The sequence below is a fragment of the Hermetia illucens genome, chromosome 2, assembly GCF_905115235.1.
Source record: "Hermetia illucens chromosome 2, iHerIll2.2.curated.20191125, whole genome shotgun sequence".
Taxonomy (NCBI): domain Eukaryota; kingdom Metazoa; phylum Arthropoda; class Insecta; order Diptera; family Stratiomyidae; genus Hermetia; species Hermetia illucens.
In genome coordinates, this window is record NC_051850.1 from 130,014,598 (window position 1) to 130,034,485 (window position 19,888).

The following is a 19,888-nucleotide window of genomic DNA, read 5'->3' on the forward strand; positions in this document are numbered from 1 at the left end:
TAACTGGACTCTCTCCGTACCGAGTTGCCTCACCAGAGGTTATCTGGTACCATGGGAATCGCGGTGGTTGTCATATGTTTGAGGAGAATTTCCGGAGGCTACCCTCTCAACCCGGTTATTTAAGGTTGGCCTCCTTGTGGTAGTTTTATAGTGGTTGTGCCCACATCGCAGGTAGACTTCCTTGTGGGCTCAAGCGTCGAGTTGTTATACAATTCGGCGCCGTACGGTGTTAGATAGGCCTCGCATCCATTGGAATGGATGTTGAGCCTACAGTCCAAATCAATCCATGTCCGAAGAGGACCGTTAAACCCCCAGGACCTTCATGTACTTCTCTACTTTGGCAAATCTGATTCAAAAGTAACTTATGGCATACGTCTTTCGTCTTACAGAAAAATTTGACTTTTAGTTCTCTTAAGCTGCTGGTATCCCAAGCTATCTTAATCTGAACAATTTATCCAGCCTCAAGCTTCAGTATATTTAAAAAGCTCATAGTAGTAAAAAAAATATGTAATCAAAACGAATCAAATTTAAAGCGAAGGCCATTCAAATCCTAAAAGATTTCCAACTTCATGAGAGAAAAATTAAGCTTTTAAGAATTCCGGCGATATAAACTGGACATTCTGGGTCTAAGCAAAGCGGTGTGATGAAACCCTGGAGTGTACTCCCTTGTCTGCTACAGCATTATGTTTTATATTCTAAGAAAGCTACCTCAGGGTGCCCTTTAATGATCTGGGGGCTGGTTTCTAAATCTTGATTGCGAGATTTCGAATCGTATTAAAGAGCACCATAACCATACAGATTTTTGATAAAAAGAAAAGGATGCTTTTTTTGAAGAGGCAGTATAAAAGAGGATTCTTGCAAGTGACGTTGCGATCGTGATGGTTGATCTGAATGCCAAAGTCGATTTTGATAAGACCTGTTTGTAGACGCAGGAGATTTAGTGTTTGCATTCTGAATGTGCGTAACAAAAGGGGGAACTGAGATCGGCCTCGAAAGGGATGCAGACGATATGGTGGCCCAGCGGCGGCCCACCCCAACCTAAACATTAGCCTCCTACCGCTTCCAATATAATGGAGGGGAACCCAACGTTTTGTGAGGAATCTGCCTGAAATCACAGTCCTAAGTGCCTCCCAGACTAAGGATGGGGTGACGGTACGGTCATCCTCCCAACTTCGACTAGTCTGGTCGAAACTCAAAGTCACGACTCAAACCAGACACCAACAAAGTCAATAAAACGTGACGATGAACTGAATCAATAATTTGAGCTAACTTCTCGGCAAATATTTAAAAGGTGGAGCTCCGGAATTTCCGATGAGCAAGTGAATGGACAAGATCAATTCTACTTCTTTCTACATCCTTCACTCAGGCACCTTGGTTTCAGCCGGCTATGCAGAGAAATCCGCTGAAGAGCTCTCTTTCCACCTGGTGAACAAAAGCCTCCTAGGGTCACTTAGGCATCAGAGTATTCGCAAGCGGAGGAGGCTCTGATTCTAATACTAACAAGCCCAGTGGTTGTAAACCTCAAAAAAAGCGGAAATGCCACCTTTCGGGTCCCACGTTGGGTGTCAACTATGTTACGGTGAGAGTTCAGCGTGGCATCACCTTGGCATCAACACAGTCAACCAATCAAACTTCCCTTACATGTTTGTCAGTCGTGAACACCGACTGCCCGAGATAATATATGGAACTGGACGGCACGTGCTGGCGCTAACCCGAATGTTAGCAGCTCGGGTTTTCCAATATTATTTCTCTGTCAAGACGCTGAGATTTTGTCATGTGCTTTGACTCAGAAGTCAGCAAAATTAAACCCACCCGAAGTAAACTATTCTAATAGAGACGTGACGGGGAGGCAGTTTGATATCATCGAAGGTTAAAATTGACACAGGTGGTATTAATCCGCGTCTCTATTAGAGTAGTTTACCCCGGGTGGGTTTAATTTTGGTGACTCCTGAGTGATAAAATCTCTGTGTCCTGTCAGGGAGATAATAATGGAGAACCAAGAATCGCAGCCCTCACCTCACCGAACTGCTAGTATTCGGGTTAGCTCAAGGACGTGCCGTCCGGTTTCATATATTATTTCTCGCAGTCAGTGTCCATGACTGGCAAACCTGTTAGGGGAGTTTGTTTGATTGACAGTTTTGGTGACTGTGTTGGTGCCAAGCTGATGTCACGCTGGACTCTCATCGTAACATACTTCACCATGATCCGGACTCGTACAACATTCGATATCTTGTAGATGATATGGAGGGCCACCGTAATCACCACATTTGGATACGGACGGTCACTTGAAACAAAAGCAAAACTACTTTTGGCATGAATACAATCAAATGGAGTAAAGCTTCGACGGTCTCCATGCGTAACATTTCCGCACAGTCCCTACAGAGTTGCTACTTCCACTTATTCGCAAATTCTGGGAATCTGAAATAATTCCTTCTGAGTGGATGGAGCGGATGATCATTGAAGGGCACCGTCTTGAGTGTGATAACTGGCAAGGTACTTGCATGCTTCCTGCTGTCGAGAAGATATTGGTAAAATCATCCTGGAGTGATCTACGCAGGAGCGGCATTCCAGAAAAAAAAAATAAACTATTATCAGAGCAACATATCACTGTGTGAAGTGTCAAGTGCGTACAGCCCAAATATCAGCGGACTCTGATTGATCAGAAAGCGGCAGTGGGCGTGGATAGATCACACTAAGCAAGTGCGACAACTACATTGCGGGCTACCTCATTATCCTAGGATGGGGATTACGTTAGAAATACATAACATAGATCAATAGTGGAGGAGTACACGCTTTCTCGAAAAATCGTGGAGGCAGCTAAAGCACGTTTGCTAGGAAATTACAGCGAATGCGCGCAGGTATCATAGACATGCCATGCTCCACATGAAAATTTTGTATTTATGTAAATAATTAGGAATCTGGCTCCGTTCCAGTCTATAAATATGTACTTGTGTGAGTGTTTTTTTTTCAATTTCCCTTGGACTTGAATAGGCAGATTATAAAACGCACTTTAGAAGTTGACGTTTGACTCCCGAAATGCGGATATCTTCAGAATTAAAATTTTAGTTAAAAACAGTTTTATTTTTATTATTTAGTTTCTCGCGCTTATATATAAAAAAGATAAAGTTTTTACATATGTGTCCCAACTAAAACTTGAATATATTAGAATTAGAAAATCATTTTCAAAATTAACTACCCTAGATCTGCATATTTTTGTGCTTCTCCGAGTACGTATAACAGTTAAAGCTTATTATTAATTTTATAAAAGCTATAAATTGACTATTGAGCATTTATGTTGTCAATTATTATCAAAAATCTTTACAATAAATTATTCTACTTCACTTCATCCTCAACCTCTCCTTTCTAACAAATTGATACAATGAATTTCTTCTGCTTTGGAAAGCATCGTCTCAAATTTATATGAATTATTACACCTACAAATTTCGTCTAGACAGTCAAGGCTTTGTTCATACCTACAAGCAAAATAGGGAGGCTCAGTAATTGCTATCACAGAAGGTTCGTGGGAGTAGGCTTTGCTGATAATATTTAGGATTTCATCGTTTGGCTCTGGTCTCAACTGTCTCTGTTTCAGTTCGATAATGTTCAGTTTGCCAAACATACCCCGTTTCTTCTCCAGTAATTTACTTCCACATATACGGTTGGACTCATCCTCAGGCGTTGAGTAATACCAGTATTCCATTTCAGGACCAAAAATTATAGTAACCGCGGTGAAGACGTCACCATTCAAGCAAAATGCTTCAATATTATTTGATTCTATTTCGAATTGATTGACACGAAGTTTATATCCTTCAGGGGCAGAGTTAAGTTCATAGTTTAGGATGGAATAGTACTGAAAAAAGATTGTTTAAATCCTTATAATCATATATGTAAGTGACAAATCAGTAAAACAGATACAATGTGAACGCGGATACTTACCCATTTATAATGTTTATAAATATTTGGTTCCACGTGATTTCTTTGCTGTCTCCTGAATTTCTTATGGCGTTGAAGCTCTTCCAAATTTAGGAAACAGAACCCGTCGTTCTTGATTACAATACCATCTTTAGCTCTGAAAATGAAAATAAAAAGGTTCAAGTCGATAGATTCCCCTTACAAATATATAAATTTACTTTGAAGGATTATAATTCAGGAAGGTAACGTAAATATTAATGATTTTATCATCCATTCTTTCCGGAGCAGCGTCGCCACACACTCACTGGATTATCTCAATAAATACCACGATTTTTTTGGAATTTTTGAAAATAAGCTATTCAGTGCATTGTAGTTAAGTATGCACGCGAAGGAGTAGATTTAATGACTAACATTTGCATTGAAAATATTCTGCTTATTTGGCATATTTACATGCAGATATTGAAGGGGGAGTAAAAAACCGGTTTCCTGTTTGGATTTTGACCTTTTACGGTTGTAAGTGCGAATTTAGCTCGTACGTATCTACCAACATATGTACGTGCAACTTGCAATACTGAAGCAATGATGTTATTCCAAATAATTAAGGATTGTTAATGTATAAGTGAGGGGTACTAAGTACATACATTCTTCTAATTGACACGGTGGGAAATACAATATTACTCTACTCAATTAGGGACTTCAGTTCTCAAAAGCTTTCCATAAATTGCCCCCTACATAAAACTAGCGAAAACTTGAAAATACTGAAAGAATTCCTTTTATATATGTGTGAAGGGTAAAATAATGGATTAAGGAGGTCAACCCGTGTGTCGCATCCGCTGAATCGAATTTTTTCTTTGGCATCAATTGTATCTAGATATAGTGTAGAATATATGGGCAAAGTGATTTTTTGATATTCGGAGTTATTCGGAAATTATAGTGTTAAACACGTGATAAGTCACATGCTAGATTTATGTCGATCGCCGTAATAAAGGTCGTATTTATCGGTCCGAATAACGTTCCAATGACTTCGCTAAAAGGACAAGAATTGAAGCCAAGGCCGTTCATGTGTTTCTTCAAGAAACCTAAGGTTTACGGACTTGGTATAGCAGATTAATGGTCAGTTAAGGTTTTGTGGCTAAAAATCGCATTCTACTTTTTAAATGCGTTTTTCTCGAAACCGCATGTTGAAAATCGGCTGCCACCATATCCCAAAATCTATCCAAACAAATTGTTTAACATTTTCGCGACTTATTCAGAACATATTTCTACGGTCCGCAAACTAGGATAATTGCGATTCATTCAGTAGTTTTTTTTTTATTCATTGAAGAAGCCGTAAAAAACGGCAAAATTCAAAAAAAGGCACCGAAAATTTAGTTTTTAATATTTTTTAATAATCCTAGTTTGCGGACTGTAGTCAAGTCTGTACGCATCGCCCTCTAGCGTGGCAGCAGAAAACACCATTTTTTAGAGATGAGTGTATAAATTGCTCTGTATTTCAATAACGAACTATGCGATCGCGCTGGAAAAATTACTATGCACGCTCAGATATTAATAAATCTATGGTGAAAAACTTGAATTTGTATCTTTATCCAGTCCTTCACAAAAAAATTCTAAAAAAAGCCAAAAAAAACTGCCTTCACACGGGATGACCCCTTTAAGATTGGATTTCATTGGGGAGAAAACCCTCGCTTTTCATAAGTTTAACTATATGTCCGCCTTCTTTTATCTGTCTTTTTTCACCCACAACCTTATTAAAATCGATTTAATGTCTGTCTATTTGTCTGCCACACGAGATTTACTCCGAAACAGTTGGAGCTATTGTCCCAAAATGTGGTGAGAACTAACACTTCACTTCTAAAAAAACGCCTTAAGTTTCTTCCTAGAAGTACAAAATATTGCAGCCATAATATTAGACATAATTTTGAAAATTTAGAGGACAATCAAACTATTATTGTAAAAGCTATCCAAACAAAATTTTGTATTTTACGTGAATTTATTGTACTCTAAGATGTGTAGGATGTCACCATCATATGAATGGAGGATTTGGAGACATACGAAGGAATATTTTGAATTTTTAGCTGTGTACGAGTGGAAAAAAGTGAATGAAGAGTTTTTTACACAAGATGAACATCGAACCTTTACACCATAAGCGTCTGACTTCCGGTATTCCAACTTCTTTGTAGCTGGGAGGAAACGGCCCTTTCCGGTGTTAAGTCACTGTAGAAACATCCACATTTTGGCCTTTTTTGCTGAAAGAATGCCCTAACACCTTTCGAATGATAAAGAATTAAGATAGGAAAAATATCTAAATACTGTTATTTTGAATTTATGTGCAACACCTCTTAGACGCGTTTTTTTCGAAACTACATTTTTCACGTTGGCCGAACTCATCATCATCAACGGCGCAACAACCGGTATCCGGTCTAGGCCTGCCTTAATAAGGAACTCCAGAATCCCAGTTTTGCGCCGAGGTCCACCAATTTGATATCTCTAAAAGCTGCCTGGCGTCCTGGCTTACGCCATCATTCCATCTCAGGCAGCGTCTTCCTCGTTTTCTTTTTTTACCATAGATATTGCCCTTATAGACTTTCCGGGCTGGATCATCCTCATCCATACGGATTAAGTGATACGCCCACGTGACCTATTGTGCCAGATTTTATCCACAACCCGACGGTCATGGTATCGCTCATAGATTTCGTCGTTATGTAGGCTACGGAATCGTCCATCCTCATGTAGGGGGCCAAAAATCCTTCGGAGGATTCTTCTCGCGAACGCGGCCAAGAGTTCGCAATTTTCATTGTTAAGAACTCAAGTCTCCGAGGAATACATAAGGACTGACAAGATCATTGCCTTGTACAGTAAGAGCTTTGATCCTATGGTGAGACGTTTCGAGCGGAATAGTTTTTGTAAACTGAAATAGGCTCTGTTGGCTGCCAACAACTGTACGCGGATTTCATCGTCGTAGCTGTTATCGGTTGTGATTTTTGACCCTAGATAGGAGAAATTATCAACGTTTTCAAAGTTGTATTCTTCTCTCTTTATTCTTCTCGTTTGACCAGTGCGATTTGACGTTGTTTGTTGGTTGGTTTTTGGTGCTGATGTTGGCACCATATATTTGGTCTTGCTTTCATTGATGTGCAGCCCAAGATCTCGCGCGGATCGCCGCCTGCTCAATTTGGATGAAGGCAGTTTCTACGTCTCGGGCTGTTCTTCCCATGATGTCGATATCGTCAGCATAGGCCAGTAGTTGGGTGGACTTAAAGAGGATCGTGTCCCTCGCATTTATACCAGCATCACGGATCACTTTTTCCAGCGCCAGGTTAAAGAGGACGCATGATAGGGCATCCCCTTGTCGTAGACCGTTGTTGATGTCGAATGGTCTTGAGAGTGATCCTGCTGCTTTTATTTGGCTTTGCACATTGATCAGGGTCAGCCTAGTCAGTCTTATCAATTTCGTCGGAATGCAGAATTCTCTCATGGCCGTGTACAGTTTTACCCTGGCTATGCTATCATAGGCTGCCTTAAAGTTAATGAAAAGATGGTGCAACTGATGTCCATATTCCGACAGTTTATCCGTCGCTTGCCGCCGAGAGAAAATCTGATCTGTTTCTCACTTGCCTGGGAGTAAGCCTCTATGGTATGGGCCAATGATATTCTGGGTGTATGGGGCTATCCGAACTAGCAAGATAGCGGAGAATATCTTATAGATGTTACTCAACAACGTGATACCTCTATAATTGTTGTATTGCATGATTTCTCCCTTTTTATGTAGGGGAGAAATAATGCCCCGTTGCTCGTCGTCACGCATTGATTTGCTATCCCACACCTTGAGCATAATTTACTGCGCATTGCTGTGTTTGTCTGCAATGCCGGAGCTGAAGTCACTACCACTCGCCAATCACAGAAAAACTGTGGCTGATGTGAATACTGCCTGTCCTAATTAGGACGGATGCCTCTCGGAAACCGTTGCAACTACCTTACGTCCGTTTTGATTCGCGGCAGCCGAGTTGAGGGGGTCGTTCGTCTGGTTCCTCGCTGAAACCCCCTTTGGTTTCAGCTGGGAGTGTAGTGTTGTCGCGGGGCGAGAAACTCCTGTGCCGAACGCACGCAAGTGCCAATCGCGGTGGCCATGACATCGAAAACAAATTTTTGACAGCCCAAATTGTTTTTTAGAAATACCAAAATTATTTCTTTTAAGTCGGTGAGTAATTTATTATCCCGAATGTACATTTCAGTAGTAACTTGCTACCTTCATCAGTGGGTTCGAACTTAAAAAGAATAATTCTGGTTTTTCTAAAAGTTAAAATTTTTTAACTAAATTAATTTAACTAAAGTCTCATAGGGAATGGATTTCCAGTTAGTGATGGTGGTGAAATGCCGACGTCTTATGAGAATATATAGTCGATTGTGTCTTACTGTTCCCACTATATAATAAAATGTAAAGTTAAGTCACACGTGTTGGATATCCCCCGGGAAACCCTTTTACCTGAACCCGATACAAGATCACAATACGTTATTACGAAACACACCGCAATAAACAGTCACAAATATAATTAGGGTTTTACGCGAATTTGTCGGGAGAGTAAAACCCGTAATTAAAGGAATGTATCCTGGGTTTTTTTAGCGATATATATAACTGGCTTTTCCAGGATAGTATTAAGGACATTATGTAAATAGAAATAAGAAAGAGAAAGGAATAGAAAATAAATGTATAAATACGCTGACTCACAGCCTGTTAAGTCAGTCTGAGTTCGAGCTATGTATTGATCTAAGTGTAAAATCGAGTTTTTTCTTCGTTATTCGCTCAAGAGGATGGGAAACCGCAACCACGACACCCCTCTACACGTAACTGGCGCAGTCGGCCGTTCAACTACCAAGGATTTTATTTTCGGTGTTATAAGCGAAAACAAAAGTGACGTGGGTACAAGATTTATTGGATGCCCTACCGACGTTGGAGCGTAAAGAAAATAATCCGCAAGTGAACAAATACAAAACGAAGAACATGGACTTCAAAACGATAACTGCACACATAAGCTCGTTGCCTAACTTCATGGGGGACCAGCACGATCTTCATACTTTTATAGGCTCGATCGACTCAATCCAAAAGATGATTCAGACTTTTTCAGAAGATCAACAAACGCTCATCAACTATCAAATCATGGGAAAGCTTCTGGGAAAACCGAAACAAGTCGTCAACGCCTTGCCATCAACGCAGTGGATTTCGATTAAAGGGGCACTTCTATTGCATTTCGACGAACCGGAATCAGAATCCAGACTTATGGAGAAAATACTGGCAGCACAGTTCACAACTCCCGCCAAACTATACGAGTATGTAAGTAAGTACTTGAATATTATTTGCAACAAAATTAAAACGAATGTTGCATATACAGCAGAACAAGCTGCAAATGAGATTAAATTAAGAAGGGAAATGGTGAAATATTGCTATATTGATAAATGTCCAGAGCCTGTAAGGGGAGTGCTCTGTGCGCATAAGCCCGACACTTTAGAGGCCGCTTACGCAGTTTTAGTGAATGCGGGATATCTTCGATTTAGTGTAAATCAGAACAGAAACTCATCCCAATACAATAATTATAGTAATACTGTCCGAAATCATGTTAGTTATCGTAATAACGCTCCGAATCAATTCAACCGAAACAGAAATTTTTCTCAATACGATAATACTTTTAGGAATCAAGTTAACCATAATCTTAATCATAACTACCCTCCGACTCAATTCAACACAAGCAGAAATTCTTCTCAAAATAATTATTCCAACAACAATTTTCGTAATCAAGTTTATGAACCTAAAACAAACTCAATTTAATCACCGTCAGAATTCAGGAAACTACAATCAGAGACCACATAGTCGGAATTTCAGGCGAAATGATCTTTCAATGCCTACCGATGTCTCAATGAATACAGCTACCACTTCAGGATCTTCATTACATATGGGCTTCGAAAAATTTTCGATTACCAGCCTCGGAAGACTCCCAATTCTTCGATTAACCATCGAAGGAAGACCTTTAAAATGTCTAATTGATACTGGCAGTACTCATTGCATTATGAACTCAAAATTAGTAGGTCATAATCGGCGATATCCATTAGATAAACCCTTCATCATGAGCACCATACATAAAAAAGAAGAAATAAGATATGGTTTAAAAACTGAATTTCCATCCGAGTTTCGTACAAAACATCATATTGGGTGGAAACTAATCGATTTCGTATCCAATACATTCGACTGTATTATCGGTCAAAACGCCCTCTCCGGTACGCAAGCAATTTTAGACTTTTCAAAAAATATAATTACAATCAATAATATTTCACTGAGCTTTATCCAAGAAGGGGAAAATTATTCAATGATAGCAAACGAAGTAAGTAACATTTTAAATAAAGAGAGTTCTGAAATTCCCGAAATCTCAGTTAATCCAAATAATGAGACTAATTATACAACCGAAGAGGATTTAATGATAGAAAGAATTAAGGATGAATTTGCCGACATCCAATATGACAAACATAAGAAACTAACTTTCACTCACGAAATAAAGCATGAGCTGAAGCTAACGACTTCTGAACCCATATATCAACAAAATTATAGGTATCCGTACTCCCTTAGAGATTTCGTCAAGCGTCAAATAAAGGAAGATTTAGAACAAGGTATCATCGTACCCTCCAAGTCTCCGTATAATTCCCCAGTATGGGTTGTGCCTAAAAAAAGCAACGAACATAGGTTGGTGATCGATTTTAGAAAAATCAATAATTTAACCACTGCTGATAAATATCCGATTCCTCAGATCGACGATATACTTGGTCAATTAGGTAACGCTAATTATTTTACAAGTATAGACTTGGCAAAGGGCTTTCATCAAATTGAGATAAGGCCCGAGGATAGGCATAAAACCGCATTTTCAACAGACGAAGGACATTTCGAATTCACACGGATGCCTTTTGGTCTAAAAAATGCACCGTCAACCTTTCAGAGGTTGATGAATTCAATACTAGCCAAATACATAAACAAAATATGTATCGTATACATGGATGATATACTTGTCTATAGTACAACTCTGATAGAACATGAAATCGCCCTAAGGAAAGTGTTTCAAGCTTTACGAAACGCAAATTTAAAGATTGAAATGTCTAAAACTTCATTCCTAAATAAATCAACGGAATTTCTAGGCCACGTCATTACAAAAGACGGTATTAAACCGAACCCTAAAAAACTTGAGGCCATAGACAAATTTCCATTACCAGCAACACAAAAACAAATTAAATCATTTTTGGGACTAGCAGGATTCTACAGGAAATTTATTAAGGATTTCGCGAAAATTGCGCGACCAATGACTAGATTTTTACAAAAAGACGCCAAGGTCGATTTAAATAACACTGACTACAAGGAAGCATTCCAAAAATTAAAACTGTACATCTCTAACCATCCTATTCTTCAATTTCCAAATTTCAATAAACCGTTCGCAGTCACAACGGACGCTTCAAATTTTGCGATAGGAGCAGTGTTGTCACAGGATAATAAACCAATATGCTTTGCATCCAGAACACTAAATTCTTCAGAAACAAAGTTAGCAACAATCGAGAAGGAGCTACTAGCCATTATATATGCTTTAAGCTATTTCAGACCTTATATTTACGGACGGAAGTTCGAATTGCACACCGACCATAAACCTCTTACATATTTGGAAAATCTTAAAACTGATAATCCGAAACTGCAAAGATGGAAACTAAAGTTAATGGAGTACGATTTTCATATCAAATACATTAAAGGCAAGGTAAATGTAGTAGCAGACGCATTATCTCGTATAGAAATAAACGCTTTAGAGGGTGAAAGTGATTTAGCAACGCAGCATACTTCTTACGAAGATAATTCACATTATATTCCAATATCCGAAAAACCACTTAACTGTTTCTCTACCCAAATTGTTATCAAAGTAGGCGCAACAAAGGTTGCCAAGAAGGAAAAAATTAATCGAAAAAAAGGACTACATTTTTTTTTAAAAAGTTCACTGAGACGCAAGCTAAGTACGTGCTGAACAACCATGTACCTTTAATAGGAACTACAGGAATTAAGGTCCCAACTAAAACACATTTATTGATATTACAAAAAGAATATAATATTTGGAAACAAGCAAATAGTAAAGCAACTCTGGTTAATGCTAACTCTTTACTATATGATTGTTCGCTCAGCGAAATCATGGAGATAATTGCAAAAATGTATAAACAAACAAACCACATTGGCATAAATAAATTGTACTCTGAAATACGAACTAAATACTACTACCCTAAACTAAAAGATTTTATTCAAAACTACATAAATAAATGTGAAATTTGTCATCAAAGTAAATACGACAGGAACCCACCTAAAGAACCTTACAAAGAAACATTGACCCCTAGTAAAGTTAGAGAAGTATACCACATGGATATATGGTACAAACATAAGAATCAGATGTATATAACATGCATTGACAAATTTTCCAAATTCCTCGCAATTATACCAATAAAAAACCGTCAATGGGATACTATCATAAATGCCTTGACGACACTTTTCAATAAAATTGGTAAGCCTACAAAAACTATTACAGACAACGAATCAGCTCTCATATCACAAAAAACACAAGAATGGTTTGAAAACGAACAAATAGATATTCATTTTACGAGTCCCAACCACAAGACAGGTAATTCAGATGTTGAGATCGCACATAGAACTCTTAACGAGCATATACGAATCTTTTTACTCAGGCAAAAATTAGAAAATAACGAACTAACCCTATTAGATCCAGTACAAGAATGCGTTAGATATTACAATACAACAACACATTCTGCACACAAATATAAGCCATCAGATGTGTATTTTGGTGAAGTAAATACTGAAATCGTCTACGAGAATTTGAAACAAACCAAAAAGAAAAATTTAGAATACCACAACAAGAGTAGACAGTCAGCAGAATTAGACTCTAACTGGATTAAAAACCCAACACCTCAAAAATTAGACCCCAGATTCAAAAAAGCTAAAAATAATCAAAAAATCCACCCACAAAATATGAAAAGGCTCAAACATACATTTTCTGATATCTGATGGATGAGACAAAAACCTAATAAAATAAAACTGATATGAATTAACTCAGATATCTTGGTTGAATCGAGGATATATAGTGGTATAATATTAATCTAATTATAATAAGTACTATTACTGTTAAGCACATTTAATAAATGAGTAATTGTAACTCCAAAATCAGATGTAATTAGAACAAGAAATAGAATGTATTATTGTAAATAAAAAAACAGATTCAGCACATAATTAATTAAGACTGTATACGATGATGTATCACCATTAGAAGCGTAAATCATAGAAAGTAAGCAAATCCTATACAAAACTTACACCTACTCAAACTGCGGACAGTTTGTACTTAAAGGGGGGAGGAGTTAAGTCACACGTGTTGGATATCCCCCGGGAAACCCTTTTACCTGCACCCGATACAAGATCACAATACGTTATTACGAAACACATCGCAATAAACAGTCACAAATATAATTAGGGTTTCACGCGAATTTGTCTTGAGAGTAAAACCCGTAATTAAAGGAATGTATCCTGGGTTTTTTTTAGCGATATATATAACTGGCTTTTCCAGGATAGTAACTAAGGACATTATGTAAATAGAAATAAGAAAGAGAAAGGAATAGAAAATAAATGTATAAATACGCTGACTCACAACCTGTTAAGTCAGTCTGAGTTCGAGCTACGTATTGATCTAAGTGTAAAATCGAGTTTTTTCTTCGTTATTCGCTCAAGAGGATGGGAAACCGCAACCACGACACCCCTCTACACGTATCTGTAAGAATATGAGGCATTTGTTTGATGAACTATGTATTCACAAGTAGAAGGTCATGAGTGTCCACAAAATCGACTATACGCGTTCTCAAAGGGAACAAATTTTGCAATATATAATAAAATTAATTTTAATGAATCATCAGCAAGAAAATTTTCGGGGAACTATTAGAAAACGGAGAGTTTAGTGCTCCAGTCTGACAATTGACTTCTAAGAGCTTATATCTGCCTAGAACCCCCAAATAGAGGTTTTTCAAATTTTTTCAGTCAATACATTTTTAAATTATAAGTTACCAAAAATCGATTAAGCAACTTTTTAGCAAAAGGAAACAAAAAAAGGCGGTTGTAGGGCCGATTTTTCGAAAGTCCGAACGGTGTGTACTTCACTAAATGATCGAATGAAGAAATTATAATCAAATTCTCAAGTTGATCGGATGAAACGTTCTACTGCTCGCCGATTTTGAAAACGTGGTTTCGGCAAAAGATGCGTTTGAAGTTTAGAAAGGTTATAACTTCTACAAAATTGTAACTTCACTCTGATATCTCAGCATCATACAATTGCCTTTCCATAGCCATATTTTACCCCTGCATTTCTTTTATGCTTTAAAGTTTGTGTTTAGAGGTTTAAATGTTGTTTCCTTCTTAGGAGTTGGTACAGAAGAACTAATTTTAAGAATATTTCCAAGTTGGGTACATACAAGAACGTAATTGATTATGAATCTAGCGGTGTTTTAGCGTTTTTAAACTAATGAAAAAATATGTAGAAAAAAATTTCAAACAGATATAGCCTTTTAAGGAAGACACATGTCGGAAAGCCACGAGGGCTCTGATGACTTATAGACCCATAGCAGGGAAAAAATAGGGTTGCAGCCCGAAGATACTACTTTGGATATATACTGCAATAGTAAGGCCCGGTAATCTGGGCAGAAAAAACCGAGCTCAACACACAAGCCAGGGAATTACATAAGCTCCAAAGACTGGCTTGCGTGTGTATCAGTGGGGCAATGAGGACATGCCCAACGGCATCCCTGGAGGCCCTCCTGAGATTAACCTCTCACCATCTGCACATACAGATACAGGCAAGGAGGACAATATTCAGGATGGCCGGTAGTATCAGTGAGGCGGGGCCTAAATCGAAGGAAGATTGATATTCTTTTTAGGCGATACCCCGAATTACTGATACCAAGGGATAACATGACAATGAGGTTTCACTTCGATAAGAAGTTTGAAACACGTTGGAGTAACAAAGCAAACTGGGAAAACGTGGGTGTGACATACAGCTTGAACCAGCAACTGATTACTTGGTACACTGACGGATTCCCCACAGCAGAGGGAGCGGGTGCCGGTGTCATTGGTCCAAGGAAAATGTACTTTGAGTCAATGGGCAGTTACACTAGCATATTCCAGGCGGAAATATACGCCATAGATAAATATGCCTCCTTTAATCTGCAAAGGAACTACAGGGGGCAGAACATAGCTATTCTCACCGATAGCCAAGCAGCGATCAAGGCACTTAGGTCCAACTAGGTGAACTCTAAACTGGTGTGGGAATGCCTTGAGATACTGAATACACTCGGCTCGTCCAACAAGGTCTGGATACTTTGGGTTCCAGGCCATGCTGGGTTGGAAGGCAACGAGGCATCGGACGAACTAGCCAAGAAGGGAGCTGAGACGCCTTTACGCGGTCCAGAACTGTGGAGTCGGAAACGGTTTCATGGTTATGACTCTAAGAAATGAAGAGGAACGATTGAGGGAACTATACTAGGCGGGCCTACCAGGGATGGAGCAGTCCAGGGTGCTTATTGGGGGATATGAACCCATCACACAAAGGATTGCTTAAACGTCACTAAAAAGAACCTCCGAATTTTAGTGGGAATTCTCAATGGTCATTGTCTGTCTATATCTACGGACACTGCCTGCAGGTTTTGTGAGGAGTATGACGAAGCCTCTATACACGTCCTGGGGCAGTGCAAAGTAGGTCGAGGCATCTGGGAGAACACTTAATACCAGATGCAAAGCTGAATGATCTGGAAGTAGGGAGCATAATAGAGTTCCTGACAATAGGTACACTATAACCAGTAAAAGGGCTTCAGTTCAGCTGAAAAACGGCGGCTAAAGGAAAACAATTTGAAGGCCCGATGAACTTGAGAAAACTACTTCTTACAGCGAAAATGAGTTCCTTCCAAGTAAGTTGGTGTAAAGAGAGGAAAAATTGACCAGATGAAGCGGTTAATGTAATTTTCTCTGACAAAAGCATAAAATTCTTTTTGATTTTTGGCGAAGAATATGATGATGAGTAACAAGATGAAATCGGTTTTCTTATGAACGTGAGTGTATACTTACATACATACCATAGCCTACTTCCCTGAGAACCATATTATATAATTTTCGCACATGCTAATCTTTGAGCCCTTCAATTGTCACCACCTTTTAAATTTTTGATAATCCGTTAAGATAAGGTTATTATAAAGAAGTCATAATTCTCTATTACTAGAACAGTTCAGCTTCTGGTTTCCGACCTGCTTATCTCTCAAATGTAGGTTTGCAATTATGACACCTTTGCAGATTGTACCCATAAGTCAGCCAAATATTTCCAAATATGCAGACCTATGGAATCATTAATTAGTAACGTCTGGCTGGTGTGGTGAAATGCCCTCCTACGTCACGGAATAGAGCTGTCTGGATATATTTATTTCCTGACAATATTGGGCAGAAGGCATTCTAGTACAATTTCACCTAAAAGCAAAACGTCAGAATCAGCCGGTCGTAAGCCGACAATTTTTAGGTGCATAAAAGTGAAGGTGGGATAATAGGCCAGATTCAGCGTTGTTATTAAACCGGATACTAATTATCCTCACCCAATGTCAGACGCGACTCTCCCTTCGCCCGGCGGGGCTCCCCCCTGCCCAAAGCCACGCCATCAACATCCGTTGGTAAGCTTCGTTCGCTTCCGCTTCCAAATTTGATTTACATTTCCTCACCCCACAGGCCCATTACCAGTTTTCTGCGGAAGAGCTTAGGGTACTTCGGGAATGCAACACCGAATCGTTTTTCCAGCGTTCCTTGCCAATCGGGACTGGTCTCGGACTGGCCGCGTACTATGGAGTGAAAAGAGGATTTCTCAGTGTATGTTCCAACATTGCCGAAAATTGCGAAACACTTTTTCGACTTTGAATAATAAATTTCTGTGTAGCCTAACCAGCGGTTCGGAGCGGTGCCAAAAGTTGTAGTGAGCGTGATCGTTGGATACTTTATAGGAAAAGTAAGTTATCAGAGGAAGTGTGCTCAGAAGCTGATGCAACTTCCAAACTCCAAATTGGCTGAAGTTTTGAGACAACGGAAGAAGGGCAGCCTGTACGATTCGTGAGTATCCTAGAATTTTCCTGGAACGTTTTATTTAGAGTCCGGTTACTGAATATGCAGACTAACACCCGATCAAGGCCTTGGAGCCGGTCTCGCCTTGGCTCCATTCACGACGCCCAACCCAGACATCTATTCCGATGAAACCATCCGCAAAGGCCGGGTTAATTCCTTGGATTTGGACACAGAGCGACCAGTGCAAAAAGGACTGGACGATACTTATCGACCGACATTAGACAGTAAGTTTCTGCTGGCTCCATTTACTCTTAATAAATGCAATTAAATGAATACCATTCAAGGTCCCGCTATTGTCTATGAGGACAACTTGCCGGCTGAGCCTCCGAAGCAAACAGTCAGCTACGACGAGCTGCGAAAGCAGAATCGTGACGAATATTACAAGAAATCGCAAAACCAGTTCTATCGTCCGGTTCCACCAGAAGCTCCGACGGTTATTCGCGGGAAGGAGGAACCGACTGCCCCCGAACCGGAGAAACCGCAAGGCACAAAGAATCGCTACGGAGATGTGTGGACGCAGTGAAGGAATCCTTTGTTAAGTACTTAATGCAAGAGGAATGTTGCTTGGTATTAGCGCGTAGAGCTTTTTCGTTATATTTTTATATTGTCGCAAATGGCGCGAGCAATTGGTATTTTATGCAAAATGTAAATTGATTGTTTAATAAAATAACACGAACCATGTACCCTTGTTTTGTTGTTTCGCTTACTTTATACATTTTCTGGATCTATTCTCTGTTGACAAAGTGGGAGAGTTTTGTTACGTTGAGAAATTCCAGTGGTAGTTATATAGGCTGGCTTCCAGATGGTACTCTAATTCGCAAAAATAGAAATACGGCGGCCAGCCCGCCCGCTGTATTTAACACGTTGGATCGGGGATTTCCGGGTAATGAAGACCGCCTCTTCTTCTATGTTCTCAAGATATTCTTTAAACTCCGGGGGTCAATTATTCCTTGGAGAAGAGTCTAATGGTTATAGCGTGTTCAGTAAAATTAAGATTAAAAAATGGAATTCATACATTTTATTCAAGTGAATTTTTCTCCATTACATCAATATTGGTCCAATCTTTCTCGCTACGAATAAGGGCTTCACACTTATTCTCCATACTTTGCACTAAATTTTGTGATTTGAAATAATAAAAACTTGTTTTTCCTATTCGCTAGTGTTGATTTATATTTTGCTGTCTGCCCGCAGAATTGTTAGCACTGATGAAGGGGACAATTGGTTCCCGAAATATCGGTATTTGCAAAATCAACACTAGCGAATAGGAAAAACAAGTTTTTATGATTTCAAATAATTAATCGCTAGAAATACGGCGTAATTACACTCAGCTAAATTTTCTGCATCACAACTGTTTCCATATTCGTTTCAACGTTACTTCCAGATGTCGAATGCTTATCTTCTTTCCTCTTGTCAATTGGATTGACGTCTGGGTTTTGAGCAGGCCAATCTAATGTGATGATGCCATTTGCTTCTTTCCCGCGGGTGCCACGCTTGGGATCGTTATCCTCTTGCAAAATTCATTCGAATCGAATCCTTTCCATACAACGATCCGGCAGACTTCAACAATATTTTCTTGAATATTTTTTAAACTCTGCATCGAGATTTCTAGGGAAAGTATGAATTTTACCGAATCCTAGTTAAGAGAAGCATCCGTAAACATGGAACTTTGCTGGATGTTTAAACGACCGTTGTGGAATTGTTTCTTCTTTTTATGACCAAGCCCGTTTCCAGCAATTACTGATTATAAAAGTCGATTTGTTTGTAAATATTACATTGCTCCAATCACGGTCGATATTTTCCTTGGGCCAATATACATGTTTTTTAACGTGCTCCGATGACAGTGCAGGTTTTCTCATCGTACACTTGTGAGAATTATCGGATTCTCGAAGTCTGCCTAAGTGTGTTTAATGACATCTTAATTTTCTTTTTATGTTGCTGTTCACAACGATAATGTTGGAAAGTTCGTGAACAAAGAGACGATGACATCGTTCTACACTTATTGATAATCCTACTTGACCCTCTTCCTTCTGATTCATTCCGCACCGAATATCCTCGAAACTTAGGTGTCTAGGTACCTGGAATAAACTCATTTTTAGACCCGCTTTATGACTGACGAGAAATACTGATTCGAAGCGTTTCTTGTACTTGGCGCTCATTCTTTTTAAGAGGGTCATCCCGTGTGCCGTTTTGGAGAAATCGTTTTTTTTGTATGAATTGTATCTGTGTATAGTGGAGAATATGCGGGCAAAGGGATTTTCCGATGTTCTGAGTCGTTCAGAAATTACAGTGTTAAACAGGTAAGGTTTTTTCAGCCGCGGCTAGAGTACTCGATGAGAAAGAGCATCGAATCTTTTTTTACCTGTTAGTTTTTTACCTGGGCCTTATAAATTCGAACACAGGTATAAATATAAAAAGATGGAAAACCAATCAATTGTGTAAACTTATTTGCTGTTTGGAATAAAAAGGATAATCCAGTCTAGAGTGAGCACTGAAAGGCCTTCAAGCTATACTCAGTTATATTTTGTTGTAAGTATTGTGCTGTTTGTGTGTTCAGTGATTTTTTTAAATGGATCGTACGAAGGGAGATCGCTTTAACGTTCAACGTCATGCTCGCACTAGAAAACGAGTATTTCATGGGAATCGATACTTATCAGAGAAAAAAAAGGATTTCACATCAACATCAGCAAAGAAACTTTTAGCAAGCATGAACATGGATGTTCCAATTGCGACAAGTTTTGTATATTGTATATTGGATTTTGCTGGAGTTTT

The 19,888-nt window shown here is 39.0% G+C and overlaps 2 protein-coding genes across 3 annotated transcripts; one reads left to right on the forward strand and one right to left on the reverse strand.

The window, feature by feature from the left end:
- Positions 1-3,349: 3,349 nt before the first annotated feature.
- LOC119648558 lies at positions 3,350-4,396 on the reverse strand. The gene is made up of 3 exons (XM_038050328.1): positions 4,131-4,396; positions 3,937-4,069; positions 3,350-3,850 (listed from the first exon to the last, which is right to left on the reverse strand). The coding sequence occupies exons 1-3, from the start codon at positions 4,184-4,186 to the stop codon at positions 3,350-3,352; spliced, it is 690 nt and encodes a 229-aa protein (XP_037906256.1). The 5' UTR covers positions 4,187-4,396.
- Positions 4,397-16,474: 12,078 nt separating this feature from the next.
- On the forward strand, positions 16,475-17,800 carry LOC119650082 (OCIA domain-containing protein 1). Of its 2 annotated transcripts, none has more exons than XM_038052586.1 (5): positions 16,475-16,677; positions 16,745-16,870; positions 16,938-17,107; positions 17,168-17,343; positions 17,404-17,800. In XM_038052586.1, the coding sequence occupies exons 1-5, from the start codon at positions 16,606-16,608 to the stop codon at positions 17,640-17,642; spliced, it is 783 nt and encodes a 260-aa protein (XP_037908514.1). In that variant the 5' UTR covers positions 16,475-16,605; the 3' UTR covers positions 17,643-17,800. The 2 variants fall into 2 exon arrangements, with proteins under 2 accessions (XP_037908514.1, XP_037908513.1); XM_038052585.1 differs by having other exon boundaries at positions 16,477-16,677; positions 16,733-16,870.
- Positions 17,801-19,888: the final 2,088 nt, after the last annotated feature.

Bases quoted from the DNA above. Each gene is read 5' to 3' on its own strand.
- LOC119648558 (XM_038050328.1), bottom strand. From the start codon at position 4,186: ATGGATGATAAAATCATTAATATTTACGTTACCTTCCTGAATTATAAT. The intron at 4,070-4,130 runs GTAAATTTATAT...TTTCATTTTCAG, and splicing joins CTGAATTATAATCCTTCAAA to AGCTAAAGATGGTATTGTAA. The intron at 3,851-3,936 runs GTAAGTATCCGC...ATCTTTTTTCAG, and splicing joins TTTATAAACATTATAAATGG to TACTATTCCATCCTAAACTA.
- LOC119650082 (XM_038052585.1), top strand. From the start codon at position 16,606: ATGTCAGACGCGACTCTCCCTTCGCCCGGCGGGGCTCCCCCCTGCCCA. The intron at 16,678-16,732 runs GTAAGCTTCGTT...CTCACCCCACAG, and splicing joins CACGCCATCAACATCCGTTG to GCCCATTACCAGTTTTCTGC. The intron at 17,108-17,167 runs GTGAGTATCCTA...CTGAATATGCAG, and splicing joins AAGGGCAGCCTGTACGATTC to ACTAACACCCGATCAAGGCC.